This window comes from Protomyctophum bolini (assembly GCF_963924005.1).
Source record: "Protomyctophum bolini genome assembly, chromosome: 13".
Lineage (NCBI taxonomy): Eukaryota > Metazoa > Chordata > Actinopteri > Myctophiformes > Myctophidae > Protomyctophum > Protomyctophum bolini.
The window spans coordinates 7,810,035-7,833,290 of record NC_137874.1 but is presented as its reverse complement, the minus strand read 5'-3'; the positions used below and the strand labels follow the sequence as shown (position 1 = coordinate 7,833,290).

The 23,256-nt window shown below is 41.9% G+C and overlaps 2 protein-coding genes across 2 annotated transcripts in view; both read left to right on the top strand.

The window, feature by feature from the left end:
- The window catches only part of LOC308327279 (uncharacterized protein), a 551,554-nt gene that overhangs the window by 311,288 nt on the left and 217,010 nt on the right, over window positions 1-23,256 (top strand). The window lies entirely within an intron of this gene.
- Window positions 16,057-16,863, top strand: LOC308327503 (proteasome inhibitor PI31 subunit-like; the record flags this gene model as incomplete). The annotated part of the gene is made up of 1 exon (XM_080781025.1): window positions 16,057-16,863. The coding sequence occupies one exon, from the start codon at window positions 16,057-16,059 to the stop codon at window positions 16,861-16,863; it is 807 nt and encodes a 268-aa protein (XP_080637151.1).

Below are 23,256 nucleotides of genomic sequence, written 5' to 3'. Positions count from 1 at the left end.
TGAAAAATGAGGATAACATTTTTTTCAAAAATTCAAAAAACGATGGGCTATAACCCATGTTTTTTGAAATTTTGAATTTTCTTCAAATCCTCAAAAATGATGAAAAACGGCGTGCTATAGTATGCCGTACGGTAGGGGCTATAGCCCATGTTCAAAAATGATGAAAAATGAGGATAACATTTTTTTCAAAAATTCAAAAAACAATGGGCTATAACCCATGTTTTTTGAAATTTTGAATTTTCTTCAAATCCTCAAAAATGATGAAAAACGGCGTGCTATAGTATGCCGTACGGTAGGGGCTATAGCCCATGTTCAAAAATGATGAAAAATGAGGATAACATTTTTTTCAAAAATTCAAAAAACGATGGGCTATAACCCATGTTTTTTGAAATTTTGAATTTTCTTCAAATCCTCAAAAATGATGAAAAACGGCGTGCTATAGTATGCCGTACGGTAGGGGCTATAGCCCATGTTCAAAAATGATGAAAAATGAGGATAACATTTTTTCAAAAATTCAAAAAACGATGGGCTATAACCCATGTTTTTTGAAATTTTGAATTTTCTTCAAATCCTCAAAATTGATGAAAAACGGCGTGCTATAGTATGCCGTACGGTAGGGGCTATAGCCCATGTTCAAAAATGATGAAAAATGAGGATAACATTTTTTTCAAAAATTCAAAAAACGATGGGCTATAACCCATGTTTTTTGAAATTTTGAATTTTCTTCAAATCCTCAAAAATGATGAAAAACGGCGTGCTATAGTATGCCGTACGGTAGGGGCTATAGCCCATGTTCAAAAATGATGAAAAATGAGGATAACATTTTTTTCAAAAATTCAAAAAACGATGGGCTATAACCCATGTTTTTTGAAATTTTGAATTTTCTTCAAATCCTCAAAAATGATGAAAAACGGCGTGCTATAGTATGCCGTACGGTAGGGGCTATAGCCCATGTTCAAAAATGATGAAAAATGAGGATAACATTTTTTTCAAAAATTCAAAAAACGATGGGCTATAACCCATGTTTTTTGAAATTTTGAATTTTCTTCAAATCCTCAAAAATGATGAAAAACGGCGTGCTATAGTATGCCGTACGGTAGGGGCTATAGCCCATGTTCAAAAATGATGAAAAATGAGGATAACATTTTTTTCAAAAATTCAAAAAACGATGGGCTATAACCCATGTTTTTTGAAATTTTGAATTTTCTTCAAATCCTCAAAAATGATGAAAAACGGCGTGCTATAGTATGCCGTACGGTAGGGGCTATAGCCCATGTTCAAAAATGATGAAAAATGAGGATAACATTTTTTTCAAAAATTCAAAAAACGATGGGCTATAACCCATGTTTTTTGAAATTTTGAATTTTCTTCAAATCCTCAAAAATGATGAAAAACGGCGTGCTATAGTATGCCGTACGGTAGGGGCTATAGCCCATGTTCAAAAATGATGAAAAATGAGGATAACATTTTTTTCAAAAATTCATAAAACAATGGGCTATAACCCATGTTTTTTGAAATTTTGAATTTTCTTCAAATCCTCAAAAATGATGAAAAACGGCGTGCTATAGTATGCCGTACGGTAGGGGCTATAGCCCATGTTCAAAAATGATGAAAAATGAGGATAACATTTTTTTCAAAAATTCAAAAAACGATGGGCTATAACCCATGTTTTTTGAAATTTTGAATTTTCTTCAAATCCTCAAAAATGATGAAAAACGGCGTGCTATAGTATGCCGTACGGTAGGGGCTATAGCCCATGTTCAAAAATGATGAAAAATGAGGATAACATTTTTTTCAAAAATTCAAAAAACGATGGGCTATAACCCATGTTTTTTGAAATTTTGAATTTTCTTCAAATCCTCAAAAATGATGAAAAACGGCGTGCTATAGTATGCCGTACGGTAGGGGCTATAGCCCATGTTCAAAAATGATGAAAAATGAGGATAACATTTTTTCAAAAATTCAAAAAACTTTGGGCTATAACCCATGTTTTTTGAAATTTTGAATTTTCTTCAAATCCTCAAAATTGATGAAAAACGGCGTGCTATAGTATGCCGTACGGTAGGGGCTATAGCCCATGTTCAAAAATGATGAAAAATGAGGATAACCTTTTTTTTTCAAAAATTCAAAAAACGATGGGCTATAACCCATGTTTTTTGAAATTTTGAATTTTCTTCAAATCCTCAAAAATGATGAAAAACGGCGTGCTATAGTATGGCATGAATTGAACAAAGGGCATTGTTCAATTCATCAAAACATTTAGAGACAAACAAATAGACACTTATATGTAGTTAAAGCAACAGAGTTAAGCAACAGAAACAAACAACAATGGATTCTACAGTGTAAAGACACCAATTTAATTATAAATGTCAATAAAGTTGAATATCTAATAATATCAATTTAAAATGTATTATCCAATACAAATTTCCTTACCATTTTTAATGTTTTAGTTTTGTATTGCTATTTTTATTTGCTAATTGTAAATTGACCTACTTTTTGTTTCTGGCATTCCGCTGCTTGTTATTTTTTATTTTATTTTCATGTGAAGTACTTTGAGTTGCATTTTATGTATGACATGTGCTATATAAATAAAGTTTAATATGTGAAGTACTTTAGTTGTCAAGGATGCAGACAGAGTTGAACCCAGGAGCAAAGTCACAACAAACTAGAGTATAATAATAAAGTATTTAATAAAGAATTACGAGATATCTTACACAGGGGAATGCAGGTAGGAATCAGGCATGAATCAGAATGACATCAAAGTCAACACATGAACAGGCAGGACATCTGTGACACAGGTTATGAACTGACAATGAGTGTTTGTACTGAGTCCAGTTTTATAGTGAGCAGGTTGATTGGAGAAGTGTTCACTGCTGGGCTGATTAGGTAGTTGACAGGTGTGTAAATGGAACTGGGTGTGCTGGAATGGGATATGGGAGGCCAGTGTGGAGACTGAGGTAGAGACAGAATGTGACAGAGTTGCATTTTATGTATGAAATGTGCTATATAAATATACAAAAGAAAATTGATCAGTTATAATTCCAGACTATGAAGAATCATTTAATAAAGGAATACTTCCAGATTCAGTTAAAGATTAGCTACAATAATTGTGATATTAAAAGTTAAATGCTCGTCATATGACATAACAGAGAGGAATGGGCCGGACCCTGCGCGCAAGGGGACAATTTACAATTTTACAATTTAGGCATTTAGCAGACGCTCTTAATCCAGAGCGACTTACATTAAGCAAGAACAAAAGCATGGGAATACATCACATAAAAGCATTTATCATGAAGTGGAAAACAGGAAACAAGAAATGGGTAATACATTTTAAATTGATATTGTAATCACAGACTATCTTCTTGGTGTCTTTGAACTATAATTTGACATTTGATTTAAACATACAAAAGGACAAAAGTGTCATCAAAGCAGGTTATTGAGCAATGCAGGGCCTCGCACCCCATATAGGTCAGCAGAAGCTGGCTAATAGTACTATTACCATCGCTTTTCGTGTTGCTTTGCTTTGTGACACTTGAGTTCATTGCATGTGAATAGGCCTAGACAGTTAAATAAATAAAACAAGAAAAATACTAAAATAGCCAATCTAGAATCTGGCTCATATTACATAATTTTCACATTTTGTGCCCATATATGGAGCTGAGTGGACCTGGCCCCTTTTGTGGCCATATATGGAGCTGAGTGATTGCTGATGCAACACACTCCATATTTGGATAGCGGGACAGACACACACACAGACAGACAGACAGACAGACAGACATGATCTGCTAGGTCTCATAGTAAGTGCTCACTGGGTTCGCAATCACTGCGTTCGCAATAATGAGAAGAACCCATTGCAGCTAATGCTAACATATGCTGCAATGTCCATGTCTATGCCAAAATGAACCAAAAATGTTCCAAATTAAAGTCGATTCCTTGGTGAGACCTGGTTGACGCCACGGTGCCTTTCACTAATTTCCAAACGCCTTGTACGATTTAATAAAAAAATATGAAATATTCACACATAATAAGAAGAACCCATCATCATCATCATCATCATCCAGCAGCTAGCTAACATGCTAACAGATACTATACATGTCCATAACTAAGCCAAAAATGGACAGAAATGTTCCAAATTAAAATCGTTCCCTTATTGGCCCCTGGAGAAAGCCCTGCTGCCTTTAAATATTTTCCAAACACCTTGTACGATTTATTAAAATTATGAATACCTCCATCCATCCACCGCACACTGTAACAAGATGGCCGCCGCCGTGCTGTTTTGGAATTACTGAGAGGTAGGGGCGGGACCATGCCCCTATTGGCTCCTGGGTTGGAACCCCAGTTGGAACCAGCCAATGGTAGCCTGCACGATCCGGGCACCGGCCAATCGGTGGCCCGGAAGTTGCAACATTGTTGAAACACTTGGAACAAAAAAAGGACGAAGATGGAACTCGACCTTTTTAATGCAACCTTAATCCAAAAACTATTAAAAAGTCTGCGGTTGTAAAAACAGTGGCGGCAGTGGGGCGCGAACCAGCGAAGCAAAGCATATATTACAAGTGTGCGTAGTAGTCCACTAGCCTAGCAAGGCAGCTGGGAAAACTGGGTATGTGTTTATATTAGAACGTGAGTTATAAAGTTGCTCACTAGACGGAGCCCTGTCTGCACGTACTACCGGGTTACGTGGGGGATTTCTCCAAGAAAACCAGCTCACCGCGCATGCTCAGAACATTTTTCTATTGCGTTACATATTTCTTATCGCCACCTACTGGCATGGCATGCTTGTTGGAGTCAAAAATGATCGTTTTGGGTTGTATGTGTGGACACAGATATCTTTGTCGTATGGGCCCCTGTCCATAAGACAACGGAGTACGAAAATATCCGTTTTATTAAAGATTGAGTACGTATGCTTTGAGATCTATAATGAGAGAAAAGAGGAGGGTCAGTGAACACTTTAGCACCTTCAGGGTCAGCTGACAAAACATGCCAGTGTTTCTCTATGATGCTACGTATATCATTGCTCAAAGGATTATAAATCGTGATGCAGGCACATGAGTGTTTCTTTTTGGTCTTTGCAACCTGGTTAGGATTATTTAATTTAGTTAAAGCAGAGTCTTCTGCTTTAACTGCTTTAAAGTTTTCTGGGGTACCCTCTATCAACAAAGTTTCTGTACATGATGTCTCTCTCTTTTTCAAAATCTGACTGACTGTTACAGATTCGTTTCAGTCTGAGGAATTGAGAATATGGTAAACCTTTCTTCAAAGCAGGGGGATGTGCACTGGTGGCATGTAAAAGACTATTCTTGTCTGTTGGTTTGGTGTACAGAGTGGTGGACAATTTGCCATCCTGAAAAAGTACACGGGTGTCTAGAAATGGAATTTAATGTTTGCTGAACTCCATGTTGAATTTAATGGTAGGTGCCAGATTGTTCAGGTAGGACACAAAGCTATGAAGCTCTTCCTCAGTACCTTGCCAGATAAGGATAATATCATCAATGTATCTCTTAAATAACAACATATTGTGGGCAAAAGGATTGTTGTGCCACACTGAATTGTGTTCAAGGAAGCCCAAGGCAATGCCTGCATAATCTGGACTGAATACTGAGCCCATTGGTGCCCCCTGCAGTTGGAGATGATAGGAGTTCTCAAATAGAAAATTGTTTTTGTGTAAAATCATGGATGTCATTTCTACCAGGAAGTTAGTTGGAGGTGTCAATTCATCCCTTAAGTCTAAATAGAATCTTAATGTCCTTTCGTTGAAATGTAAATTTTACATTTCAACAGTAAAGTTGAATAATATAAAGAAGAGAAACACAAAAGTACAAAAATAACATTTTCGAATTACCTGTATTTACTTTGATTTTTTAAACTTTCTCTAACCATTATTTTACACTTTTGGTTGTTGAAAAACAGCTTCTAACCATTATTTGACACTTTTGGTTGTTTCAAAATTTAAAAAAACATCGTTTTTTTCATTTTTGTCAAATCGTCAAAAATGATGAAAAACGGCGCGCTATAGTATGCCGTACGATATGGGCTATAGCCCATGGTCCAAAATGATGAGAAATGAGGATAACTTTTTTTTTCAAAATTTCAAAAAACATGGGCTATAACCCATCGTTTTTTTAATTTTTTAGTTTTTGTCAAATCGTCAAAAATGATGAAAAACGGCACGCTATAGTATGCCGTACGATATGGGCTATAGCCCATGGTCCAAAATGATGAGAAATGAGGATAACTTTTCTTTTCAAAATTTCAAAAAACATGGGCTATAATATCGTTTTTTTCATTTTTTTCAAATCCTCAAAAATGATGAAAAACGGCGTGCTATAGTACGCCGTACGATATGGGCTATAGCCCATGGTCCAAAATGATGAGAAACGAGGATAACTTTTTTTTTGAAATTTTTAAAAAACATGGGCTATAACCCATCGTTAAAAAAAAAAATCAAATCCTCAAAAATGATGAAAAACGATGGGCTATAACCCATCGTTTTTTTTTTTTTTTTTTTTTGAATCCTCAAAAATGATGAAAAACGGCGTGCTATAGTATGCCGTACGATATGGGCTATAGCACATGGTCCAAAATGATGAGAAACGAGGATAACTTTTTTTCTCAAATCATTCAAATAAGATATGGTTGCAAAAGGGGTGAAGTGGCCCTTTAATGTTGAAATCAAGTTGCTCTGTACGGTAGAAATGGGCTTGTAGATCTGCTACTTTTGTATGCATGTACGTTTGTACATTTGAGTTCTCCATCCAGCAGAGAGACATTTAGTTTAATCTTATGAATGTGTCTGAGCCACAGTTAAAACTTGCGTTACCATTATGTACTAAAGTAAAAGGGTATGGACTATGCACTTAAAAAATGACCAAATGTAGCTCATTACGCAGAAATGTCCCATTTCAAATGTTTGAAAGAAAAACAAATCTGAAAATAGATCTACAATTTCACAATGCATTGCATCACAAGGCATTGCTTCACAATGCATTGTGAGATTGTAGATCAGCTACTTCCAAATGGCCAAAATGTGCATGGTTGTAGCCCGCAGTGGTAAATTGCAATGTAGCCAAATGGATATATTTTTTAATAATCCAAATCTACAAAATAACTAGTAAAGTGTCCAAATAATAGAATATAAAAGTACAATATATTGTTCACAGTACTTCAGTAGATGTAATTATTTACTTTCCACCTGTTTGTTTATTTGTTTGTGTCTCAAAAAGTACCAACACATTCCTCATATTGTTGTCCTTTTAAAATCACAATAAACAACCAACGGTCCTAACAACACTAATGTTTAAACAATAACAGAGTTAATGTTGGCTAAAAACCATGCGGTTCTCAAACAAATCTTACCTTGCAGCAGCTACGCCCCAAACACACTATATGGACCGTGTGCGGCTCCATTTTAAATCATAAGCCCCGCCTACTGTATCCGGATCTAGACCGTCCAATAGTGTCGTCCGTTAGTGAATGAATCACGTGATCCATTCAAAATCCACACAGCAATTTACCTTAGAGTGTATATATACTCTAAGCAATTTACAAGCCAAACGCACGCACGCACAGAGACAGACAGACAGAGACAGACTATACATTATATAATTTGTGGGTCCTTGACAAAGACACACATAATATGAAAAGGTTTGTCAAGAACTCATGAACTGCTGCATCCATAATAATATTCAGACACATGCAGTGTCTGCTGGTGAACAAACAATATACAAGTGTATAAACTGTATATTTGTAGCCTATGTCTCTAAATGTTATGATGAATTGAACAAGGTAAACAAGTCTAGTGCTTTATTGGTCGTCCACTCACAGTTTGCATTGAGTTGTGCAATGGTCACACATTAAGAAAAAGCAAAATGGCAATAACCAAATATGCACTAAACATGGAACCCACAAGGCAAACAGAGCAGAGGGAGACCCAAAAACACCTGGAGGAGCACAGAGCTAATGAAAAGCAGAAGAGATGGACATGGAAACAGCTGGAGAGGATGGTGCAAGACAGACGAGGTTGGAAGAGATTAATCAATGGCCTATATGTTCCCAAAGGAATGTATACAAGGCAAAGCTGTGCGTCTGCAATGGTTATCAAGCCAAACTGTGAAGTAGAGATGCAGAAGTCAACAAAATCACACCAGCTTTGCCCACCCATTTGATTCTATATATAGCTATGGCCCTGGTTCGTGTTATCAGACTAGTGTTTCTGATCGTATCTCTAGAGCTACCAATCTTACAAACACATGTTACCACTCATATTAAAGCTTAGAATGGTGAGCTGTTTTCTATAGCCTTTATGTACATGATGGTTCTCAGCACACACTTCCACAATGGGGATATTTGTGAGCCTTATTTTAAATTTCTTAGATGTGTGTGCAAAATACTGCATTAAAATGCCATTTAAGCATATATGGAGGTAAAATTACCATTCCAATCAAAAAAGTTGATCATATTTGTTGTCACAATTTGCATGTGATAATAATAGGATTGCGTGTATTCGATTAACTTAAACGCCCGATGCATTGTCAATGGCAATAGCACAGACTTTTTTCAAGACTATTAGCCTGCATTTCTATTTCCTTTGAAGGCATTTGTCTTTTAAAGTATTTCTCAGTGGCGGTTAGGACTGGAAATAGATCCGCTATAGCTATACTATAGTATGCCGTTTTTTAAATTAAAAAAAATGTGAAAATCACGAAAAAAGGCAAATTCTACTATAGTCCATGGTTTTGGACATGATTTTGGAGGATCAGAGAAAAAGATGAAAATCGCGAAAAAGGGCATACTATAGTCCATGGTTTCGGACCGCATACTACTATACTATAGGCTTTCATGTGAGTTAAAGGTAGAGTAAGTGATTTCACTCAGGATAGAGAGTCAAAAACGAAACCTAAGGTTTTTTGACCCCCAGGGGTTAACTGGGGACAGGGAGGAACTCCTTGGTCAGCACACTCTATAGTAGAGAGGATTATCACAACAAAACAAAAAAATAAGTGATATTTGAATTAAGTGAAATCACTTACTCTACCTTTAAGAGTTCAATTCCACTGGTTCTGGTTTGAATTGTTTGTTAAATTGTTATTGTTGTATCACTGTAATTTACCACAGTTTTCTTAGTAAGACACTAAGACATTGGACTTATTAGGGGGGGGGGTGGTCTAGTGGGGGAAGCTTTCATATGTACTTTCACAGCCATGAGGAACACAAAGGGTTTACAATTTAAAAAGAAAACAAACAAAAAAAAAACCCACAAAGAGACAATTTTAATAATGTCCACTAAAGACAGTGGTTTCGCAAAACGTTTCAGCTCCAGAAAATCCAAAAAGATGAAAAAGAATTCGTCAGGGAAGAGACAATGAACGCTGAAAGAATATATATTCAAAGATTTGCGCCCCATTGTGACGATTTCTCAAAGATAGCAGATCTACAAGCTAACACAATGCTAACATAATGCGCTGTTGTGGCAGTCTGACACAGACACACACACACACACACACACATATGCGCACACGTTAGACAGTTAACTGCATTGTTCTGCCTGGCTTCCATAGTAACTGCACCCTCTGGTGGCGGGAGGTGTCACGCTGTGACACACAGACAGACATGTTCTGCCTGGCTTCCATAGTTAGGGCTCATTGCATTCCCAACAAATTATATTTACAATATTGCTACAGAAAGTCCTACAAAAACAAACAAAATACCATATGTTAAAAATAAATCACAAAAAGAGAAAGAACCTGCAAGAACCACAATGCCTTGACTCAGTTCCCTATTTAGGTTGTCACTATGACCGTGTCAGGAATGGCCCCATTGTTGTGGCGGGCGGTGACGTGCTGTAGCTTCAATGTGACGTAACGGTGACATTGTGCTGTTGGTGAATTTGGCCTTTAAAGAAAGCCAGTCAGAGACACATTACTGTGACTGTAGCCATTGTGTAAGAGACAGAGCGGAGAAGAGAGAAGGCTAAGACTAGAGAGGAGTTCAGAAGAATTGAACTGAGACGAGGCGGCAAAGACGTTTTCACCAAAGACACCTGCAAACATGTGGACGTGGAGCCCACCTAAAGGACAGAGCTTCAGGGCACACAAACCGAAGGAGCTGGGTGAGAAAACTCGGATGGATGGATGGGTGGAGGATGAAAAGCGCAAGGGGTGGTACATAGCCAAGCTGAAGAAGAAAAACAGGGTTTCAAACGCTTCAGTGGAGCATTCGTGGGCTACAGCGGCTAGGGAATGGGACGGGCTACAGAACTGGAACAAAAAAGAGAAAGACAAGGTACCGGACAAAAAGGAGGAGCAGAAGGTGGAAGAGAGCAAAGTGGACGAGGACAAGATGGAGGAACAGACAGAGAAGCAGCAGGAGGCTAAAGTAGAGGAGTATTCAACAAAGATATCTGCATGGAGGCAACACACAAGACAGACCTTCAGATCACACAATGAAGATCAGGACATCATCCAGGAGTTTCATCTGAAGAGACATCTGTCCGCTTACCCGTTCACTGCTGTAGAGAGCACCCAGCCCACTCAACCACATACTTCTGAAGAGACCAACACCGGCTCCACTGACCCCTCCACCGATGGAGGGGTCAACAGTCCTCGCACCATCCCGTCCCCGCAGGTACACGACATGCCGGCGCATTGCCCAGAGCTGGCGGCCAAAGTGGAGGCGACGGGGATGGAGGCGCTGAAGGCACAGGAGCAGGAGATTGAAAAGGTGATAATGAACGAGTACTATAAGAACAAGAAGAAGAAGAAAAGGGCCAAGAAAGACGATGACGGAGAACAGGACGGGAACAGAGACGAGAAAGAGAAGGTGGAGGGCATGAAGGAGGAGCATGAGAGGAACGTCGAGGAGAAGACAGAGGAGCAGGAGTCTAAAGTAGAGAATAAAGAGGAGCGGGAATTATTATCGTTGAAGTCACACGCAGGGAAGACCTTCAGAGAACATGTGGAATTTCAGCCCCTCCTTCCCAGGTTCTCTCCAAAGCAGTGTATGCGCTCCTATGCCGATGGAGTTATTGGAAAGCACCGCAGTCAGCCAGCTCAGTTCCTCACTGTGCAGAAGGCTCCACGGCATAGGCCTGAGTGGGCAGCCAGGATGGTGGAGCTGAAGGAGAGGAAAGTACAGGTGGAGAAAACAGATGTCGAAAAGGAGTATTGTAGGAACAAGAAGACGAAGAAAGAGCACAACCGGCTACAGGACAGGAACCAGGAAGAGAAAAAATGGAAGGTCGAGGACAAAAAGGAGGTACGGAAGGAGCAGAATGAGACGGAAGTAGATGAGGAAACGAAGGAGCAGCAGCAGACCTCTGAGCGGTTAAGGAAGGTAGATGAGAAGCAGATAGAGGAACAGGAGAGTGAAGTCAAGGAGAAGCTTATGGAGCAGTATTCAACGCCTGAAACATCTACATTCAGGCCAAATACAGGACAGACCTTTGGAGCATGTGATGAAGATGAGGACATCCAAAGGTTTTCTCCAAAACAGTGTCCGTCTCCTGACACCAATACTGATGGTCAGACCAGCGCCCATCCCGCTCAACCTTACACTGAAGGAGCGAAATGCAGCACCCACTCCACCCACCCCTATAATGTAGTTAGGGAGACCAGCCCTCACACCATTCCATCAGCACAGAGCCACCAACAGGATTGGGCTCGACTGTCGACCGAAGTGGAAGACGGTAAGGAGGTGGTGAAGGAGGAGAGGACTGCAGGCCTGGGAGCGTGGGAGCCACACTTAGCAGACCCCATTCAGTTCAACTTCTTCCCGTCTCCCGAAGAGCTGGAAGCAAAACCATGGGAGGAGCCCCACTTAGCAGGGCCCATGAATAAGTATTCCTTCTTTCCTTCTCCAGAGGAACTTGAAAAAAGACCAGAGGAGAATGAGGACGAACAGAAGATGGCCGTGAAGAATAGCCTGCCTGCATGGGAGCCTCACTTAGCAGAGCCCATCAATATGTTCTTCCCGTCTCCCGAGGAGCTGGAAGCAATATCGAAGCAGGAGGATAAGGCGGCGGTGGCGAAGACTAGCCTGCCCATGATGTGGGAGCCCCACAAAGAAGAGCCCTTTACGTTCTCGTTCTTCTCATCAAAGCAGAATGGGGAGGAGGAGGAGGAACAGAAGATGGTGGTGGAGAAGGAGAGCCTGCCAGTGTGGGAGCCCCACATGGTCAAACAGGATGGGGCCCAGCATGCCAATACCTCCACCTACTTCAACCCGAATACGGAGGAGGATGAACATAAGATGGAGAAGAACAGTTATCCCACATGGGAGCCGCACTTAGCAAAGCCCATCAATACGTTCTGCTTCTTCTATCCGTCCTACAAGGAGCTGCAGGCAACATCAGAGGAGAAAGAGTCGGAGGGGGAGGAGGATGAGAAGTTAGTGGTGAAGAGTAACAGCCTACCCGCTCACCCATGGCAGCCCCACTTGGCAGAGCCCATCAATAACACATTCTCCTTCTTCTTCCCGTCTTCTGCAGAGAATAAGGCGAAAGAGGAGAGAGAAACCCTGGCCACATCAGAGGCCCACTTCATCAACAGGTTCTCCTTCCTGTCTATCAAGGAGCCGGGAGAAAAAGCGGAGGATGAGAATAAGGAGGTGATGGAGAAGAAAAGCCTGTCCGCAGCCGAGGCCTGCCTAGTGAACCCCATAGATGCATTCTCCTTCCTGTCCGCGGAGGAGCCTGAAGCAAAAACGGAGAAGAAGGAGGCACACGTGGTGGAAGGGGAGGAGCAAAAGATGGTGGAGAAGAAATGGGAGAGGAGGCTAGAGGGCAAGGTGGGTAGGAAGAAGAGGGGGGTAGAGGAGGGTAAGAAGGTAATGATTAAGATGAGGACGTTTACTGAACCGGAGGCGCAGGTGAAGCAGCCGAAGATAAAAACGAGGTATGAGGAGAGGAAAAAGGAAGTAGAAGAGAGGAAGAAAAGGGGGGAGAAGAAGGTGCAACTGGAGCTGTGCGAGAAGGTCCTTCGCTCCAGGAAGAATCGTTTCAGAAAGTGGGAGACCAAGGCTAGCGAGTGGCTGATGGCTGTGGAGGAGTTGGAGAAGAAAGTGAAGGAGGGGGTGACTGACATGGAAAAGAGAGAGAGGATGGTGGAAGAGAGGAAGGACATTAGCTTGACACCACACGTTGTTGATAAGCAAAAGGAAGAAAGTTCAGTGGGTCCGGTACCTCAATGCTCACCAAATGTGTATCAGAAACATCCCTCACCAACCGTTTATCGAGAACATCCCTCGCCAACCGTTTATCGAAAACATCCCCTGCAAACTATTCATCAGAAACATCCCTCAACAACTGTTTATCAGAAATATCCCATAACAACTGTTTATCATAAACATCCCTCAACAACTGTTAATCAGAAATATCCCTCACCAACCTTTTATGGGAAACATCCCTCACCAACCGTTTATCGGAAACATCCCTCACCAACAGTTTATCGGAAACATTCCTCACCAACTGTTTATCGGAAACATCCCTCACCAACTGTTTATCGGAAACATCCCTCACCAACTGTTTATCGGAAACATCCCTCACCAACTGTTATTGGGGAAAATCCCTCACCAACTGTTTATCGGAAACATCCCTCACCAACTGTTATCAGGAACAATCCCTCACCAACTGTTTATCGGAAACATCCCTCACCAACTGTTTATCGGAAACATCCCTCACCAACTGTTATTGGGAAAAATCCCTCACCAACTGTTTATCGGAAACATCCCTCACCAACTCTTAGCAGGAACAATCCCTCACCAACTGTTTATCGGAAACATCCCTCACCAACTCTTAGCAGGAACAATCCCTCACCAACTGTTTATCCGAGACAACCCTCACCAACTGTTATTGGAAAATATCCCTCACCAACTACTTATCGGCGACATCCCTCAACAACTGTTTACCGGAAACATCCCTCACTGCGAGCTCCAAGAGGCCCCAGGCTCAAAGAGTCTCTTTACTGCTCAAGCAGCTCTTTGAGCAATATGGTATTGACCTCCTGATTGAAACCCAATGGAGTGGTGCGAAGTTTCCATGAAGACGTTGTCGTTTAATGGATATACTGTAGGCAACACCTGCACAGAACGGGGACTGCGCATTAGGCAGACTACGTGGCTGGTTAAGACTCACCCCGTGCCTTCCGTATGTGGTTATGATTAGGGTTGTATGTATGGTGTGGGCCAGTACGTGCACTGGGGTCCAATATTTTGGACCCCATCTGGCCAGACTATGAGACTATTTAAGCCCGATTACCTACAACCATTCATTTCCTTATAGACAACTTGCCTCTGATGTCATGGTGTCACCCTTTGACTTTCATTTGAAAACAAAAGTAAAGTTGGAAACATACAGAACATGATGTGAACTAAGAATAGGCTAGCGCCTATGCAGTGCAATAGACATTTGGCCAAGTATTTTTCAAGATTAGCTCCAGGCAGACCCACTTATTATAGATGGCTACCGCTACAGAGCTATGCCGTAAAAATACAAATAAATCAATAATAATAATAACAATAATATTAATAATCATAATAAAGTTTAGCTGCTGAAAGTGATTAAAAACAAAACTACAACAATGTGGCTGCTTAATGTGGAGCTCTGTGAACCTCGCACGAAATAACTGTACAACCCTAACTTAACAATACCAGCTAAATTCAAACTGTCACAAAGGAATACAATCAAAGATTGTGATCATTTCACCTCAACCCAGCCCCCCCCCCCCCCTCCCAAAGCTAAAATCCCCACTATGCATTGTTGACTCTTCTCATAGAACGTGTAAGTCTACTTTCTTTCTTTTTTTTGTCCATGATAAATAGCTGATACAGAGTCCCAGAAGACATACAGTATGTTTCATTCTATCGGTTTAACATCTGAGAACTGTTAATTTTTTTGTTCATGACAGTATATGACTTTTATTGTTTAATTTTCTTTTGCCCGTGAGAACACTGATTCCCAGAAGACATTTGGTATTTGAAAGTATTCTCCTTTATTTTTGCAATAGCGACATTGTTAATAAATTTACAGAGGTAAAGTTATATGGTGATGCTAAAAGGATAACACAAAGTCCAGAGGGCTTGTTTCCATTGTGGTCCTGTGTTTTTAATTGAGATTCATAGAAGATATACATTTGCATGTATACGTTTTTGATGAATGCCTGGAAAGAATCCAGGCATTGGCCAAACACAAATTAGCAACCTGGAACTGTGGAAACAAACAAGTCAACGCTCTGTGGAGGGTCAGACCAAGACCTGGTGCCGTGACCTGGATGCAGATGTGAAGGGATCTGGCCACACATATGGGACAGCTGGCTCAGGACCGGGATGTCTGGAAAAGCCCTTGGTTCGCTATAGGCAGCGTAAGTAAAGTAAGCAAGTATATATTTTTATTTGCAGCGGTGAGAACTGTTTAATTTTCTTTTGCCATGGAGAACAAGTTGATACAGCTTAAAAGCTGTAAAGCTACACAATACTGCCGATCTGCAATCCAATTAAGAACGATGGCCTGGAGAACTGCAGTTGAAGGGAGAACCTGCAATTGTTTCGTCTGCAGGTGAGGCCCCTGAAGGTTGACATAAGGATATTTATTTTAGATTATTTTACTAGCAGTGGAAGTGAGAACTTTCTTTCTTTTGCTCATGATAACAAGAAGGAACCTACACCGAGTTCCATAATACCGTTTAGTAAAACAGGTGAAAACTGTACATTAATGTAATAAATGGAGGTGACTAATCGTCTGATCAAATGTATTGTTTATTTTCTTATTCCCTTTTCGATTTCTCTTCGGTTCTCCCTACAACCTGTTAAAAATGCTTTTCACCTCATCCATGTTTGCTGATATCAAATTGCCATGGTTATCCAATACCTAGAGGCCAATATGATTTCATGGACCTCCATATTTGGAGCATATATTACGCAAAGTAGCGTAATCCTTTCTGACATCATTAATGATGCGAGTATCTTAAAACCGGAATGCATGGCTGTCTCTTGTGATCACAACCTAAAACACCTGCTGACCAACGTAAAGAACCAGCGGCAGAGCGGCACGCTAAACCAAAGACGATGGAAGGATTAGAGTCAGTTTACACTCTCGTCGCAGGCAGCATCAGCTGCACCCAAGATGCAGTCGTGTGTTTTGTTCACTGGGCCATTATCAAGAACGGATACAAGTGTTTGGGCTCTGGAGACGAGCCCGGCAGCGCTGATAGGAGGTCGGAGTTGCTCCCCGCAGACTGGAACAACAACAAGGAGTTGTACACGCTACGTTACCAAGCCAACGACGGCACCAGCCACTACCAGCTCAAAGCCACCACTGTTGACGCCAACCTCGTGATCTTCAACCTGATGAACCACAGCACACAGCAGGACTCGGCCTTGACCGTGGACGTCAGGGATCACGTGGATGCCGAGTGGCTGCATTCGTTTGACCACGTGTACAAGGACGCCGACAGTCTGACGGAGAAGGTGACAACGCAGCTCCTGTCAGCTCCAGAGGGACCGTCGCCACATGGGTCGAAGGCAAAGAAGAAGGCGTCAGCACACGGGCGAGATGAGGAGCAAGAGGGGCGGTGGCGACGGAGAGAAGTTGAAGACGACCCTTTACGCATCCCTACTCGACACACCCGGCATGACGTACAGCCACAATGGCCGGATCCGTTTGCGGTAGGGGGAGCGGATCTGGACCCGTTTAATCCACAGGGCGGTGGGAGTCAAGTGGATCCGCGACACACAATTCCGTCACGGTTTGACCCATCCAGCGGGATCCCAGGCATCCTGCCTCCAGGAGCTGTACCCCCAGGAGCCCGCTTTGACCCGTACGGGCCCCCAGAGCCAGATCCGGACCACCTGCCACCTCCAGGGTTTGACTAAATGACTTACCATCACCGCCAACTGAATGGACTTAGACCTGATTTAGACCTTTAGATGGATTTAGACCTGAGGCCGTTTTCTGTAAATGTATGTGGGCAGAAACCTCTTATCTCCATATTTGAACTTTTTTAGTTTTTTTGCTAAATTAATGACATACTTTCTATTTTTGTATTTGAAACCTGAAAAGTAGCGGTTTTGGACAGCCGAACATAATTTATATGTCAGTTTATACACTCAATATCTGACGTCTATGCATTACTGCCTTTATTTTACTGCCTTTATTGTGTTTGATTGATCATATTTTTATTGAAAATATAGCGGGAAATGCACAATACATATCTTGCTACACGGATAAGAGAAAACTTTAATCTGCAGTCCCAAGTGGGCAACACCAGTTGCACATACATTCTGAGCATAGATTAGAAATCTGGAAAATCATTTAGAACATAATCACGGTATAAAAGGAATCAGACACATTTTAGAGAACTATAATACACAATTTACAGTAATAGGCTGCAAATACAAAATGTTCTCTGTAGCTCTTGAAAGATTGCGCTTGTTTTTTTATTTAGGTACTGCTCTCTTTATAGCGAACCAAAGTTCTCTTCCGACATCCCAGCAGTTCATAACGGTGTTCCAGAAGTAAACAAATTAGCCTGTCAATTTTACTCATGGATATAAAGTATCAACTGACGTTTATCCGAATAATACGAAAATATATTTACTTAGAATCACGTAGACAATATCAAATATAACTCAAAATCAGAAAACTGAAAGAATCGCAGGGCTGATTTGTTTATTATATGACGTGAATTTGGATTTCCCTATGGTGATTTCAATAGGACAAAGGGGTAGTGGGAGTGTTGCCAGGACTTTGGTACTATATTAGGTGTTCTACTGCGCACACTGGAAAATCACTCTGGCTATTAACTAATGGGCTAAACGTTGTAGACCAAAATGTGACACAGTCATCCTCTAATGGGGGATCTTGTTGACCATGTTTTAAGCAATGTTGTGACACAGTATGAACTACTTGAGTAAAAGTACAAAAGTATTGTCATCAAAATATAGTTAATTTTTCTCTGCGAAGTTCGAATATGTTCGTACCCTTCAGCTATGGCATCTGCCATGTTCGTACCCCTCCAAGTGAAAGCAGAGAGAGCATGCACGCACAAAACGCATCAAACACTCAATGGTGTGACTGACCATAGACTTGTATAATTATTCTCCAACACAATGACAGTACTGACCTTACTTTGAAGGCTATATGGGCATTCATTAATGGGAGCCCTTTTTAAAGTAACTGATACGTTAATTTTCACAGTAACACATTACCTTTTGTTGCAAGTAATCATAATCATCAATAACGTAACAGAGTTACTTTTTTTTGTCTCATTTCCATTCTGGCAGTGAACAGCTGCACTTCAAATTATATAATCTTTTTTGGTTGGAAACCTCATTATGTACAACACCTAGTTGTCACTCTGGATTCCAGGATTTTTGATGACGTCCTGATGGCACACCATATCTCCATATTTAGCTCATCCGTACACATGATCTTCTCTACATTGGCCTTCCATATGGTTACCTGTGACTCGGCGTACCCTGTGGCATCATAGTGACGTAGCGACACTGCCTTTAAAAGGCCCGTCAGTGATTTACCTCTCATTTGGACAGTATTTGCCGGATTGGGTGCACACCTCTTTTAAGAAGGATAATACTAGACGAGGATGAGAACAGACCAGACGAGGCTTAGTCATTTGATTTAACCTAAGCTGAAGTTGTGTTGAATTGTGTTCGGATATATTTAAGAATACAAAAGAAAATCCTCAAAGCAAGAAACCCAGACGAGACCAAAGTAATTTCATTTCATTAGACCTACACTTTACTGAACCGAAGCTGAAGTTCAGTTGAATTGTGTTGAATTTAATTAAGGAAAATACAAGAGAAATTCCTCAAACATCAGATTTGTTTCCAACAAGAACACCTGCGAATATGTTGACATTAGCAACGCACCCCAAGGAACAGACCTTCCGGGGCACAGAAAAGGAAAAGCCCAGTAAGGGGTCATCTCATAAGAAGATGAAGAGGAGGGTGCCGTCCACCGATTCAGTTCCACAGGCAATTGGAACAGGACGGAAGTTGGAGAGCAATGACAGGATACAGGACTTAAACAAAAAGCAGGAAGAGAAGGTGGAAGACAAAAGGGAGGAGCAGGAACAGCAGGACAGGAGGAAAGAGGAGAGAACAGAGGAGGAGAGGAGGAATGTAAAGAAGACCGAGGAGCAGATAGAAGAACAAGAGAGAAAAATAGAGCAGCCAGAAAGGAAAAGGGTAGATCAGGAGAAGACAGAGCAGGAGAGTAGTAAAATTAAGAATCTGACTGAAAGGTCTTCCCCAAAACGGTGTCTGACGTCCCCTGACCCCTATGCGGCTGGAGATGTCAGCATCCACCCCCCCACTGACCCCTACGCTTGCAGAGAGACCAGCGCCTGCACCGCCCCGTCAGCACAGGGCCTCAACGTGTCAGAGCATTGCCCTGAACGGGAGGAACTCGAGATACAGAATTTTTACAAGAACAAGAAGAAGAAAAGGCCGGTGAATAAAGCGGAGACGAATGGGTCGGTACAGGACGTTAGCAAAGAGGAAAAAGAAAGGGTGATGAAAGAGGAGACAAATGGAGTGGTACAGCAGGATGGGGACAAAGAGGAGAAAGAGGAGGGGGACAAAAAAGAGTTGCAGAAGGAGCAGAAGAAAGTAGTTGAGGAAACAAAGGAGCTGCAGAAGACAGAGCAGAAGGAGAGAGTAGATAGGGAGCTGGTAGAGGAGCAGGAGAGTGAAGTAGAGAAGCTGATAGAGGAGCGTTCAACTCCTGACAACGTGATGCAAACAGCTGCATGCAGGCCACACACAGGACAGGCCTTCAGAGCATGTGATGACATTCAAAGTCTTTCTCCAAAACAGTGTCTGTCCTCTGACTCTTCCTACGCTGATGGAGAAACCAGCACCCACCTCACTCACCCCTACGGTGCGGTAGAGATCGTCACCCGCCCCACTACTGATGGAGAGATTAGCACTCACTCCATGCAGTCATCTCAGGGCCACACCGTGCCACAGGATCTGCCCGAGCCAACGAAGAATGTGAACAAGAGGCTGGAGACGAAGGAGGTGGTGGTCACAGATGGTGGTAAGGAGAGAAAAAGCCAATCCATGTGGGAGCCCTACTTAGAAAAGCCCATCAATGAGTTCTACTTCGGCTATCGACCTCCTGCCGAGCTGCTGGCAGCAAAACCAGAAGAAGAGATGAATGGGTTGGAGAAGAACGAAGCGGTTGAGAAGAGCCAGGCTCCGTGGTTCCCCCACTTACAAGAGAAAATCAACATGTTCTCCTTCATCTGGATGGAGGATGATGAACGGAAGATGGCGGTGGAGAAGGTCAAGAAAAGCATGCCTGCGCGTGAGCCCCACTCGGCAGAGCAGCCTATCGATACGCTCTCCTGCCCGTCTCCTGAGGACCAGCAACTGGAATCAAACACAGAGGAGAAGGTGGAGCAGAACATGGTGGCGGAGGAGACGGAGAAGGAAATCTTGCCCACATGTGATCCCCACTCAGCAGAGTCTTCTGAGGAGATAGGAGCAAAGACGGAGGGGAATAAGGAGGTGCTGGAGGAACAGAAGATCGTAGTGAGGGAGAAATGGGGGCCAGAGGGTAAGATGGCAAGGTGGAAGAACAAGAGGGTGGAGGGTAAGAGAGTGGTAAACAGGATCAGGGAGATCGCCGAACCAGAGGTTAAGCAATTGAGGACAGAAAATAGGCCAGAGAGGAATGTGACTGAAGCGAGGAGGAAAAGGGATACAGATCTCAGGGTACAGGAGAAGGTGCTTCGCTCCAAGGGGCAACGTAACAGCAAGCTGACGGATAGAGCGAGCGTGTGGCGAATGGCCGTGGAGGAGTTGGAGAAGAAAGGCAAAGAGGGGATCATTGAGGTGCAGAAGAGAGAGAGGATGGTGGAAGAGTTGGAGAGGAATAGCTCAAGACCGCATGGATATGTTTGCGAGCAAAAAGGAGAATGTTATGATGGTCAGGTACCCCAACAACACCCACCACCAACTGGTTATCGGAAGAATCTCTCACGGCAAGCTCCAAGACCCTTCAGGCCGAGCTCAAACAGGACTGTGAGCGGTATGGGACTGTCCCGCAACTCGGTGTCTAGAGTGATGGGAAGGCCCCAAAACATGGGTGTTGTGGCTCAGCCTCAGTGACAGCTTGGTCCACATTACGTGGTGAGGTGCACTTCTACGTACAAGACGACAACAATTGTGGGCCTCTAGTCAGTGAGGTCCCCTCGCCCATTCAAGATTATAATAAAAATCACTGTACGACAAACTGTTCAAAAGTTGTGGCAAATGATAGGAACTACGTATGACATATCGACCAATCAATTACGACAGAGGTTATCACAAAAAAATAGGAACTATCAGATTTCGACCACTCAGAAGAGGGGGTGGGGCTAAGTTACACAAATGAAGGACAAGAACTCCGAACCACGTCCAATGGTACTGCCCACAAGTCTGTATGACAAACCGTTGAGACGTTATAGCAAAATCAGGAGAGATCAAAAACCTGATCTTGTAGATATGCTATTTACACTTCCTGCTTGGCGTTCAAGTTTGACACTTTGCAACGGTCACACCATTTTACAAAAACTCACTTTCGATAACTTCCTCGGTAAGGTGTTGTGTACGCTGAGCGATTTTGAGGCGGTTAAAATACGTAACTTTTCGCCACTTGTGTGTGCAAAGTTTCACAATTTTCAGGTACGTTCAGCGCCTCAAAAACAAGATTAATTGTGGATAAAAGGACAATTAATATAATACTAAAATATAAAATATGAATTGAATAAAACTTTTATTTAGATTTAATAAGGGCTGTTTTGAGGGGCACTAGCCCCTCCTATATACAGCTTTAATGTTTGTTTTTCAACGATGCTCGTTTAAGAAAACGCCATACACAATAAAGAGAAATTTAACGTTTGTGTTGAGGACTAAAACAATTAGTGCACACATTGCTTAAACAAACATAAGAGCGCCCCTCAATTCACAAGGGTGTGATTTTTTAAAAGCTACTTTACTTTAAAAAAAGTCCTTTTAAGGGCCACCTCATCTCTTATTGCTGAGACCGTGGTGGAGAGGCTTGAGTGATTCAGTAGCCCCAGAGAGGTCCTACGCTGGTGTGAGGGTTCAACATAACCCAAAACTGAATTCTGCGACCGAGGGTCAGAGTCCAGACAAACAGCAGCAAATAAGTCTCTTTCTCAGTGCACAATTATATAAATTATTATGATATATACCGGGAAAAAAATAGGGAATACGAAATAACCACTTTGAACGCCGCATTCATATTCTGGGGGGTAAATATTGGCCAAAAATAGCAGATTTTATAACAAATTGCTATTACAAGCTGTATGGCCTCCTTACCAGGTTGAAACGGAACACCAGGCGATCATACAGACTGATCCATGACTGTTGAAACAAGTGGCTCTGGTACAAGAACACAGTAATGGTCTAATACAAATTATACATACTAGAATTTCGGCCCCCTTCGGGGGCCTCATCCCAGTGTCGTTGCAGCGCAATATGGGAAGAAAGAAATTGCGGGAGTTGACAGACTCCACTTCATGTTTCAGCTGTGTTTTTAAACTCAGTAGTGTGCCCTGCACACAGCGCACACTGGCAATTGCAGCTGGAGGGCGACGCGACACACACACACGCCAACACACACACACACAGAGCGATGTGTGGATAAATCACTGAGATTTGGGAAATGTGTTCTGAATGGGCCTGAATATATGTGTGTAGGCTGCAACAATGATTTCATAAAGTGTAGTTTAGTTTGAACAGGCAACTAATGTAGTGATAGATTAATTGAATGGGCCTGAATAGATAGATAGATAGATTTCTTTATTTTTGTGTCATGCACCAAAGGCGCCCAGCCCACATGGGCTTACAGCAGTGATACTCAACCTCAGGCTCGCGGGCCACATCAGGCCCGGGGGACCATTATGACTGGCCCACCAATGAAAATCTAAAAAAAAGAAGAAAAAAAAATCTGGAAAATGAAATAAAAATAAATAAATCTGAATGAAGTTATCTTTAATTACATTATTATAAGTAATACTATTAGAGTTGTACTATTACTCGAACGAAAATAAAAGCTTGGGGGGGGGGGGGAGATGCAATGCAAATGAAAGACATGTACTGTGTATCCCTATTCCCTGACATAATTTTATAGCTAAACGGACAGAATTCTATTTTATTTGAATGATGAAACCCAGCTGCCATTAATAGTTGGAAATGGAAATGGAAATTGCGGAAATTGCGGAAATGGTGGAA